The following is a 12,279-nucleotide window of genomic DNA, read 5'->3' as shown; positions in this document are numbered from 1 at the left end:
ATAAACGCGTGGAAAGTGGCGAGAGCAACGATCGCCTCCGCAAAGCTTGTTCCCGTGCAAGCGGCCATGATACGCGTAATGCGCTCGACCCGTGATTATGCGTCGTTTAACGCGCGAGAAGCTGGCAGTTTTTCCATTACGCGATAAACATAGGACTCCTCTCGTCGTTAAGGGGTTCATAGTTACAGGGTCGTGACATCCGTTACAATGAGGCATCCCGCGGCCGAGGGAATGCGGCAGTGGATGGGTAGCCTTAAGTGGTAAAACTCTCCGTAAAATTCCTCGTTATTATTACGATGAGAACGATGGTGTATACGCCATCCGCCAACCGCCACGAGAGGATACAAGATGGATTATTAAATTTCTAGTGGCCCTACCGAGCCCTGTGTTATGGACCGTCATCGTCCGTGCCGCATAAGAGCGTCGAAAGGAGCCTGGGTAACGACAACCGGAGAGTTTAATGCTGGCGGAGGACAGGAAAAATGAGTAACCCGCTGGAATATTTAATCTTACTGTCCACTCTGCTGGATTCGCGGCGTTGATGTTTACCTTTCATTGCAATATGGTGAGTGAAATTGCGGGAGACTGATAAAGGAAGGGAGAAAGTACGAAGTTTCGTGTGTAAAATTGTTAACATGGTTCTGGTCACTTAAATCACATTTAGTTGTTTATATTTTGTCGCATGGATACCGTGGCGTGACACGATGTCCATTTATTTAACGATTGTATCACAGGTTAACGTTTCAGATTTCTTAGGGTTGTCTTTGGACGAGACAATTAGAATAAGAAAATTGTAAAACACTCGTCGTGACTCCAAGCATAGACGTGGCGTATTGTAGCAAGAGATTTCTGCTCGAAAAAAGGGTGCATAGAGAGTGAAGATCCTGGCCAAGGCTTGAAGGGAGCTTCAAAGTATCCACCTCTGGTTATTCGATAACGCAGAACGAAGAGCTGAACGAGATGGGAGAACCGGCACATCGAATCGGAACGGGTAATGTACGAACGGGAAGGTTTATAGGCAATATGGCGTATTTACGGTTGACGAGCAAAAGTTATCGCGCGGAAGAGAACTAGGATACCTATAAATTTTGATCCGTCTCTCTTTTCATTCGTTGTCACTAGGAAATTTTTCTCGAATATCTCGAGAAGTTAAATTCATCAAAAAACCTTCCACGATTAATAATTAAGATTTCCTATCTTTGGTGATGAATAGTTTCATAGATTTTTAATCCTTAATGCTAGTGTCGAGAACTCGATTAAAAATAATAATAACATTTTATTTAAGGTAGGACTGTTTTCTATCAGTGTTGTCATCAACTTTCATTGTAGCTTTCTGCGATTGAATCGAAACAGCCATAGGATAAAGTAATTTAATAAATTCCTGATATTATTGTCCGTTGATGCGGGAACGTGACAAGGTGCTAAACAAGTTCGGTATCATTCGAACCATCATCTCCGCGTTTCTAACTCCATTCAAGTTAATAGGTTTGCTCGATAGGTCTGCTGACGACGTGTTCGATGACGTAGCTTCTACTTTTATCAGATTTCCCAGACTTCGCGTGACTCGAAGCACGATCTTGTTTGGTGATCGTTAAACGAAAGCCTCGAAGATTCGTGACAACGAAACGAAACGTGCGACTTTAATAAATCACGTGAGACGGTTGTTGATTCTTCTCGACGACGTGTTGACCGTCGTCGTTACTTTCTCGCGAAGTTTCTGTAATTTTTACTAATTACGCGGGCAGAAAGTGGATCATTTATTCGAGTTTGCTTAGTAATGGAAGCGATAGTGTTGAAGGTCGCGAAGATGACTAAATGATAATTAAATAGCGAGAAAGATAAAAAATACAATAAATTATATCGTAAAAATATATTGAACAATTTGTAATAAATACTGTATTAATAAAAATGCGACACAAAATGTAATATAGAAAAATGATACGATTAGATATAACCTAATACACGAGAACTCAACGATAGTCTATTTTTAAACAAACTTGAACAGCATTTCCATTTCCTGACTACGTAACCACTTTAAGCAATCAAAGCGCAAGTGTGTTTCCACGACTCGTTTCTACAATATCGATCACGGCGCTCAATCTGCGCGATCAGGGAACATTGAAACCACATTGTGCATCGTTATTGATTTACCACGACCTGGTACGTCAGCCAGCAACAGTAAATCAAAAGCGTCATCGTAAAGTGTCGTCGACAAATTTCATCGAGACAGCAAACAGATCGAACGAGCGGCGTATTTCAAACGTTCCTTCCATTTAAAAGTTGAGAAACGCCGTAACTTCGGAAACGCTAACACTGAATTACCCCGTCGGAATTATACGAATCAACGCGATGATTAAAAACTCGCAATTAAATCAAGGCCAACTTAAATTAGCGCCCCGCCTCTTTCCCATCGTGTTTTACTTGGAATTTAATTCCACGTAAATTCAATAACGTGATAAGCAGAAATTTGTTTTGTCAAAGCGACGGGCGGGATCTGCTTTAACCTCCATCGAGAGAACAATAAATCGAGGCGTAATTTATCGGTAAATAATAGAGAACCATTTAGAGAAACGTATCGTCACTTTTAACCCATTGCACTTGGATCCATCTGGTTGCTAAATCGCAAACTGGAATTGTATTAAATAAGGAAAGTTTGGAATCATGTAATTTATTGTAACGACACTTAGATAGATTTAAGACGATTTTTTATTGTACATTCAGTTGTTTTTGGGTACAGTCTTAGGCTCGGTTGTTTATCTTTTGGAATTGCGCCATACCACATGACAATAATAAAGCGTTCGAAACCAAATAGAGGCTCCCAATCGCGATAACTGTGGCACCGAAACGAACCGGATGAAATTCAAACACGATCGGGAACGAACTGGTCGCCAACAATTCGTAATCGCTTGAATCAATAGCAAACGGTCCCTTGAACGAAAAGATTACACACATAGATGGGCGATAATTTCCGCGTCTACTCGGTGATCGAGATTCGTAATCAAACAAAAACGATACCAAATAATACATTAACCGGGCAAACAATCCACACGGGCTCACAGGGGTAAACAGAAAACAGGGTATACGGGCTAATAGAACATTATTACGACAAACACCCGGTGTACAATTATGCGAAGTATCCGATGTAGCAGCGTGTTTACGCTGCAATAGCCACAACTTTCCTTGTACAAGCACTACGGACGTTCGCGTTGCGGCACTCTCCTTCCAACAGAAGCCCAGGGAACGCGAGGAGGAGGCTGCTTTCGGAGGTTGGAAGCTCTCAATATGTCCGACCTAATCCTCTCCCAGAGGACCATGGCGCCCCCTCGCAGCGCGCTTTACTTCGCAATACGTATAAACATTTCGAGGCCAGCTGCGCCACAGGATTTAAGAGCTGAGCGATTAATAAATGCTTCTGGTACGACGAGAGCCGGCACCAGGACTCTCCGACAGCCACTCGACGAGGCTGTCCGTGATTTACCGTCCGGACTCGCGCGTGTCTGCATTCAAGCCACCGCGTCCGGATTTCCAGCGATTTCGCGGCATCGTTTTGATTTAGTGCTCTTCTAGCGGCGTTTGAAACATCGCCGGGCACCTGTCTTTCTCTTTTACGCGCGTCAACCCGTCGAACGAGGGTTTCGGGTTAGGTCGATGCATTTTGTTGCGGACGTCCCTCGCAGCGTTTCGTTTCCGCACCCTTTCGTCTTTGGAGGAATTATTAGATCGACCAGGAATGTTAGGCATGGCAATCGAAGTTTGGTTCATGCACCTGCCAAGTTAAGATGATATACGATTTGTTGAGGTTCTTGATCTTAACCATCTATGGGCAGAACTTTTTTTCTACTTTGATATTTCAGGTTGAAGGTCAATATTGTTATTGATTATCAGAGACATTATATAATTAAGACGTATACGTCATCTTGAGAAGGAAGTCACTTAGCCAGGGTCCTTTGGTCTCTATACACGAGCTTAGAGAAGGTTAAATCTTTAACCGTGTTACAATCCAATTATTTTTTGAAGATTTTGATACAACGCTTGATCCATCCTGCTGTTTCGACCGCCATGTTTCTACTTGGCACCGATCCGCTTTTTCACGCTTACGTATCTTGTATTTGTCTCGTCACGTTCCACCCACTCGCTCCAAGTTCTGTCACGTCTTGCCACCCCACTCCAACTCTGTCCATCATTATTGGTTTTCCCCTTTGATCACGGTGATATGATTCATGGCTCCTGTCTGTCTTCCCGACTGCTGTTCGGAATATTTCTCATTCGGAATATTTAAAATTCGAGCTGCGATTTTGGCATTGTCCGTCCTAGTTCTGAGAAGACTGAATATTTATAAGGAAACGAAATAAAAGTTTCACCAGCTTTCACATCGAAGATAAAAGCTGCAAATTGGATGTGTGTATCGTGGCACGATACATTCTGCAAAGGGACGAGCCCGTGCAGGTGACAGCAGGACGATCAATCATCGATAACTATCTCCCTTTTAATACTCCCTCATAAAATGCTAGGCCGAGAAAATTATTGATTCGTCATACTTCCTGTCAGTAATGTCGTTAACGGGACCATTCTAATCTGTTCGTGTCACATGATCGCACGCAGTATTCGAGGAGAAACGATCGAAATGTTTTCTACGATATTAATTTAATCAGTCCTCTTTCAAAAAGCAAATTGCATAAATATTATGTTTCTTGAAAATTCTCTAGAATTTCGTTTGAACAGTCACTTCCATTGTACTGTTTTCAACCAATTAAAGTACATCACCAATCTCGTAACAGCCCCTACATTCCACATCTCAAATAAATGATACTCCTCGCGTAAAAAAACATCTTCAATCTCCCTTCACCTCCTTCAAACACCGTTTCTCGATCCCATTGGACCGCATCAGCGGAAAATGTTGTCCCCCCACCCTCACGCGAACGCAATTGTTGTTAGTAAATAAAGCGACGCGATACGTAATCTCATTATCTGCGTCTTCCGCTGATGAAAGCTGTTTAAAGATGATATAATGCCCGCCGACAGTCGGAAGGTTAGGTATGAACAGGAACGCTGCAGGAAAACGGGAAGAGGATCGCGAACCGGCGGGAGCCCGATGTTGTTACAACTTAATACACGAAATTGTTCTGCTGCGCGAATATTCGTTTAACGTTTACAACACACCGTTCCGCAATAAGCGGATACAGGAGTTCGCCAACCGTTTCGACGGCGCCTTCGTGGCATTACTCGCCTCGGTGTTGGTAGCGCCACATCGCGCGAACCCTTCCACGCTCGAGGAGAACCCTCGGACCTGCTTCGAATAATATCTCGTTCCATTATTCATAAACATTTTATAATCTTCTTAGCGCGGGTGAATTATTGCTGCTCGCACAATTGAAATAACACCTGCCCCGGTTCCATGTTGGGAGGCTGCGGGAGGTGGGAGGTCTGCCACTGTTGGGACCTCTGTGCATCGAAAAACGGAGTTAAAGAGAATCGAAAGGAGTGGACGAGAGGGGCTGGAGGAGGGCTGATGGTGGAGGGGAACGAGGCGAAGAAAAGTTGGCACGCAAACGAGAGAATGGAACGAGTTCGTTCGCTGAAGTGGCGTTGAAATGTTTCGAAGCGAGGGAAAAATAATTGGACGAAGAGTCTGTCGTTACTATTGCATCGGAGGAATGCGGACCGCCTCGACGATGACGAAGACAACCGTCGTGTCTTTCCATAGAATCGTCGAAACGAATTCCTTTCTTAAACTCCTCGTTACCGAGAAACGCTGTGCTACCTTCCCGACTACCGGCCTAGACGGTATCATCCGATGAGGGAAGTTACTCGAGAGACAGGGCGAAGGAATTGCCAATAAGTTTGGGAAAGATTGTCATCCTTTGTAGCGTTGTCTAATTAACTTTGGATATATAGGATTCCCTAGAACTGAATGTAGGGTTAGGTTGCCCTTTCATTCTTGCTTTTTCTGATCTACGTTTTTGTATCTTTGAACACACGACACATTTACAGTCAGTCCCATGTCTATTGAGGAAATTCGTCTAAATTAACATCAAACCTATGAATTAATTTAGACAAATTTCTTCAATGGGCATAAAGGGTACGAAAACTTATGGGACTGACTGTATATGTATTACTGGCTGCGCCAGTAGATCCGAAGCGATAGACAGGTGAAGTCGTACAGGAGATCTCCTTGATGTCACTATAACGTCACGGATTAGCTAGCTAGGGAACTCAAGCGAGACCAACCGAGTAGTGATGAAGCGTGTTTGGAAAGTTTCCGTCAGGAACCAAGACGGGGGACGTAACGGCAGAGTTAAGCGGAATAATCGATCGATGACTTTCCGTGCAAGACATTTCCATTCTCTGAAGACACGGTTACGGACCCTTTCAGTGTCCCCCAGATTAAATCAATTAAAATTAATTCATAAACTCCCCAGAAAATTTTAACACGTTAAAAACGTTCACATGGGAATGTACAGGCCTGAAATTTTGTCTCGAGACAATTACAAACTATAGAATCTAATATTTGTCGTAGTACTTATTTATCTATTCTCATCAAAATTTACGAATTCTTTCTAGAATTGTTTTCATCAACACTTAGCTCTCAAAATTAATTGTCGAAGTTCCTTAGTGAAAGGCTCTTAAAATATTTTATTTTAAAACAATGCCCTGGTTAAATGTACACGTTTGCCAGTGTTGCTGGCTGCTGGAACCAATTTTATCGGGCCATTCAGGAACCCTAACCCCCTTTTAGCGTCCTTTTATCGCGAAATAGATGACAATGGCGAAATTACAGGCGATCCTCGTAAGCAACCGAACGTTTCGGATCGATCCCAGCGAAAGCAATGATTGCGTTCGTGTGATTTTAATTAAAGAGCTTGAAAAGTGAGCGCAACATCGCCCCGATTTTCGACAAAGAGCCCAAAGCCCGCGCCAGGCAATGACACTGGCTTCGGTTTAGCAAAAAGGGTGGCACGGTACGGGGGAGGGACGTACCGCCCCCGTAAAGCAAAGGAGCGAGTCTTCTGATATAGGGTCCTGCCTTGAGTACTGCCTTTCACCCCCTTCTACAATCATGTCTCCAGCTTCTCTACCCCGTTGCGAACCAACCAAAGACGATGGGTTCTATGTTACGTCACCGACTGCGAATCAAAATCTTATTAACCGTTGAAAGTGAGTTTTATTTCAAGATGGAATTTAATTACATTCGCGCCTCCTCGGCTACTTACCCCTCTCCCCTTTCGGGTAACTTCATTCGTCTCTCTCTTGCTTCCTTTCTTTCCCCTTCCTGTGCATTGTTTCCCCTATTTACGCCTCCATCTTTTTCTTTCCGCGCGATTACTTCCAGCCTCTCGCTTTAAAAAACTCTTGGAAACTCGAGCGGCGTCCTATTACTCGGTGTGTTCGTTTTGGAATAAAAATATCCGAGATTCGTTGGTTGGTTCTGCGGAAATTAACGCCTTTCCTGGCTTGCTTGAACTTCTTCGAATTTGTTGTCATGATTTTAGCGTAGCGTGCGAGTCATCCCTTCGAGGCAATTGTTTTCTTTGAGATAACTCCCGAGTCGGTGTTCCATCGTTAATATTGCTGGCTTGGTTTGCTGGTAATTCCTCTCTCTTTTTAAGCATCAGCTACTTCGGAGAGTTAGTGGAGTTTGCTGTGGTAAACTTTTGAATGAAACTGTGATTGCACTCCATTTCATCAGTCCAGTTATGCTTTGTTATTCGAGTGTGGCGTGTGAGTTAGATATAACTTCTAAACAATTGTTTCTTTTTTGAGATGATTTGAGTTGGTGGACCACGGTTAATTGTAGAGTCTTAGTTTGCTTTAATGCTCAAACTCCTATTTTTTAATCTTTGGCAAAAATATCGCGAGTTATTCCGAATACGTCACAAAAGTCATGTTATTTTATGTATTATAGTAAAAAGATGAACATGATTATTCCCTAATGGCTGTTTGGGATCCAGAGTGCTTAGGACAAGCTAAACGTGGGTTCTCGCAAATGAAATTGTTAATAGCTAGGTTCACGCTACCTCCACTCTTTCTTCTTCGTCCACCGCGCTAAGACATTCTACAATTGCGCAGAAACATTACGCCAGCCATTACAAGATGGAGCGCGTCTAATCTATCGAATCGTTTAATGTGCAAACGAGTAGCACGAATTACTATGAAATAATAATGTCAATAATTTACGATACTCGAAGTTCAGGATAAGTTATTAATTCAAGGATTAAACTACTTATCGTCACATTTTGAGGATAAAAATTCGATACACATAATATTCGACATATTTCAGTTACATGTAAATAAATATAGTGGTTACACTTAATACGTAAACATTGGCAAAATACATTGGAATGTGCAGCATACAATGTGCATACATCGAATTGTGCAGAATATATAACACACACTGACAGAGAATTATTATTTCATAGCGATTCAAGCTACTTTGGGATAGATGATTTGGAAGATTAGCGTCGATTCGTCATGCAGTTACAATGATGGTGGCACAATGATTCTGCGCAACTAGGTCGCACATCGGTCGACAAAATTAGTGCGCGAGTTCAAGACTCCTACTGAAAAGGGAGGGGATTGCGTAAACCTGGCCATTTAGTCAATTCGGTTTCATTAAAACATAACAACTCGTAGCCAGGTTTCTATAGTCTCGAATGACTAACCATACGCAAAGTCAATTACAAACATGGATACACTATTTAAAAAGCCTCTAAATAGCCTCTCGGTAGATAAAGTGTTAACAGTAGGTCGACTCATAAATACGAGTCGTACAGGTGCTTAATGTCCAGCATATTTATTCCCGTTATCATATTTTCGTAGTAACATTGTCCCACGCCATTGTAACAACACCACGTACGATAAAACACCACACATAAAATACCACAATTATAAATACATCGTAATCTAGGTACATATTACGTGAACGTAACTCACCTCTGCTACTGCCGTCGGGTCCTCGGAGGATGGTGCACTCCTCTATTGTGCCAAAAGCAGTGAACAACTGCCTGACATCGTCTTCTGTCTGTTGCTTGCTGAGCATTCCCACGAACAGCTTTCTGTCTGCGGGTCGGTCCGCGTGTTGAAATAAAAGGAACAGAGAAAAAACAAAGAGATGCGTTAGTCGTTGCCAGTTCGATACGGGGCTGTTTCGCTTATAGCGCTTGTTAGGCATTAAAAAGAGATTTTGCGGCTAACACCGAGAACGACAAAGTTACACGGTTACACCAGCATCCACCATCCTAAGGGGAAGGGGGGGTAGGGGTATATATAAAATATACATATATCTATATATTGCCAATATGCATATAGATATATACATATGTATGATCTGTGTTATAATGCAAATTTACACGGACACGCAGCCTTATACGGCCTTAAACTTTCAATTTGCGTTTAGACAGCGGTTGAGAACTGCGTAAATTGTGTTGCAACACATATTGCGTTTACGGTACGTACAGATTACGTGAAATGCCGAGGACGATAAGAAAATTACATCGTCTTGCGATAACGACATCGGATAATTATAGTAACACGACGCACACGTGTGCCGGTGACGATTAATGTATTTCAATGGGAGTTGTGAGGTAGTAAAGTAACGATAACAAAGGAAATATCAATCAATTTCAATCCTACATCCTACGCCACAAGCCGAAGAACAGATGGAGAAAAAACGGTACTCGCGTAAAAATCGGATGGGGGGCGTACAAGCGACTCAACTACGGGCGGAACTCTCGATGGCGACGTCGTCTACGCAGAGGTTTCGACTTATAAATATTTCTTTCTTGTTTTCTTTTCACGATATTTAAATTCGACATAAATATTCGCGATTAAAATATTACCTCTGTGATCGCAGAGGTCGCCACCAACGAGTGTGCCACGTGGTGCTGAGGTCAACATATCGCTTATAAAGGGTCACACGTCACTTAACAACTTTTTCTTTCAACAATTTGCAGCTATTTCGAACGAAGTGAATTGACCTACGATCACGATGCCGTTTCGTGGAGTATCATACTTGGGCCTGATCGTGTCTCCGTCTCTTTCTCGGTTCGTTGCACGGATGCTCAAGACGTGCGCCGAGCTTTTGTCAAATTGGACATCAAACTTTGAAAGCATCTCGGATTAAAAAGTTAACGAGCGTGCTTGACGAGCCAGATTTTACAAAATTTACGTCTCACTCGTCAAATGTTATCGCAAATATCATAGTCTCCACCCTTGAGAACGATCGTACGGCGAACTCTAAAAGTTTGACTCAATTGAGAATCACTCGGCGCGAAAACAGGACTCACTACCGTCCCAAGAAATTCACTGTTAAATGCGAATAGATTTTTAGCGAAGCATCGTTCGAATTTGACAATTTTCGGTGGCATCGCGGGCCAAGGAATTCGACAATTCTCGAACGCAAACGCTTTTTCTCGAAATATCTGCGCTGAGTGTGTATCCTGCGTGTACGTGTACCCCTGTATAATATCGATAATAAAAATGATTGTGGGTGTGCGAGATCGACTGGGACTACGTGACGAGAGACGTGGCGCGATGGATTGTTCGTGGATGGGTCTGTCATCGGGAGGCTGGGTAAAACGGAGTAAGGGGGCTGGGGGTCAAAAAGTTTTCATATAGAATCATATCTAAGTAATAGAATAAGATAAACGTAGCTGACACCATAAGTAGAAAATATTTACAGAGGTGATAAAAAAACACATCGACAACGAACGAGACAACACATCCAACGAGCGAGCCACTATGTTATGGTCATAGCTGTAAAGAGCGGTAAATAGTATGTATATAAATATATAATTATATGAATATAGAATATTTACGCTTAAGGTGGTCGTCCATACGAAGGGATAAGGTGAAATATTGAAGACTGGGATCAATTACGGGACTTGACGTTTACGAGGCGTTTTTTATTCGGCCTTCGAAACAAAAAAAGGAAGCTATCCGCAACGTACGGTCGGTGGACGCTCAAAGATCATTCGCTCTTCCACGGTTTGGTTATCTGCTCGACGACCCAACGAATGATGGCGCGTGAATTCGCGCGAATTAAGACACCTGCGACGAATCCATGGGAATCCAAGAGCGTCCACGCGGAACCCGCACGTAACGAGGTTCTCACAACGTGATAAACGCCGGTGCGCAAATAACTAGAGCAAAAAACACGAACGACAAGTTTACGGCTACTAGGTAAAGGTTCACGCACGTGGGCACGCACAACATTATTTTGTAATACCTTCATAGTGTAACCACGCTGTATGTTCGTGTTCGCCGATAGTATGGATTTTGGGAACGGCTGAACGGTATTTGAAACGGAGTGAGAAGGTTTCATTCGATAAACACGCGTCGAATTACGTTGGAATCGGGTTGTTGCCAAGAACGACGCACTCTGAACAGTTTGGCACGAGTTTGATTTGGAAAATCGAAGAGCTGAAGACGAATTCCGATTGGAAACTTTACTCCCAATTGTCTCGCGTTAAAAATGAATATTTATAAAAAAAAGAGAGAGAGAGAGAGAGATAGAGATAGAGAGAGGAAGATCGAGAATTTTGGTCTCTCGAGAAAGTTCCGCGATTGGGTTAATTTAGTCAGGGTCGGACGGTATTCTTCCTGTGGTATATACTTGGATTCTGCTTTTATTCGAAGGGACGTATATATACATGTATGTACATATACATGTATATCGGGCGCGCGTCGGGTCAAGAAATTGGATCGAGAGTGGAGAAGGAAGTTGGACGGAGGAATGTCGGGTTTTCGTGGGTCAAACACTAGCGAGCAGCAAAATGAACTTTGCGGCGAGCTGTGCTGGCTGAATCAGCGGTGATGGCGTGATGAGAGAGAAAAATTCGTTTTTTTTTTTTTTCTTTTTTTTTCTCTTAGAGAGGTTCTTCTTCTGCCGATTTGCGGAGAAGAAGAAGAATAGAGGTACTGGAAGGAAGCTAGCTATCTCCTGGAAGTCGAAGTTACCTTCAGCAGCCGCCACCGGTGCCTCCTACTTCCAGAAGATGGCACTGGTGCTCCCGTCGTCCATCATGCACTCTGGAATACAGAACAGAAAAAAGAAATGCCATTGGGCCCAAAATTACACCATTCGTTGTCGTCGTTGCCTACATGTATCCTCCCAAGACAAGACACTCGGCATGCCCTCCCTGCAAGATTTTCATCGAATAACGTGGTTTCATTAGCATAGTGGCTTCATTTTTTAGCATGACTATACGGCACAGGTCTTTTCGTTTGGTCTTAAGATCGGATTAACAGTTGCGATAGGTAAACATGTAGAAAATTAAATCG

At 42.9% G+C, this 12,279-nt stretch overlaps 1 protein-coding gene across 13 annotated transcripts in view; it reads right to left on the bottom strand.

Annotated features, from left to right (window-relative positions):
• LOC128887467 (CUGBP Elav-like family member 4) overlaps positions 1 to 12,279 on the bottom strand; it is a 559,913-nt gene that overhangs the window by 61,380 nt on the left and 486,254 nt on the right. For 8 of the 13 annotated variants that reach the window (XM_054143443.1, XM_054143432.1, XM_054143394.1 and 5 more), the window contains one exon: positions 8,932 to 9,057. The exons of 3 other annotated variants lie outside the window; for them this stretch is intronic. In XM_054143443.1, coding sequence (XP_053999418.1) covers positions 8,932 to 9,057 — 126 coding nt within the window. Of the gene's footprint in view, positions 1 to 8,931; positions 9,058 to 11,955; positions 12,028 to 12,279 lie in introns of all 13 variants that reach the window. 2 more of the 13 variants (XM_054143469.1, XM_054143479.1) reach the window with 1 other exon arrangement.

The sequence above is a fragment of the Hylaeus anthracinus genome, unplaced genomic scaffold, assembly GCF_026225885.1.
Source record: "Hylaeus anthracinus isolate JK02 unplaced genomic scaffold, UHH_iyHylAnth1.0_haploid 0, whole genome shotgun sequence".
NCBI lineage: Eukaryota > Metazoa > Arthropoda > Insecta > Hymenoptera > Colletidae > Hylaeus > Hylaeus anthracinus.
The sequence above is the reverse complement of the archived record's forward strand: the minus strand, read 5'-3'. Positions and strand labels throughout refer to the sequence as shown.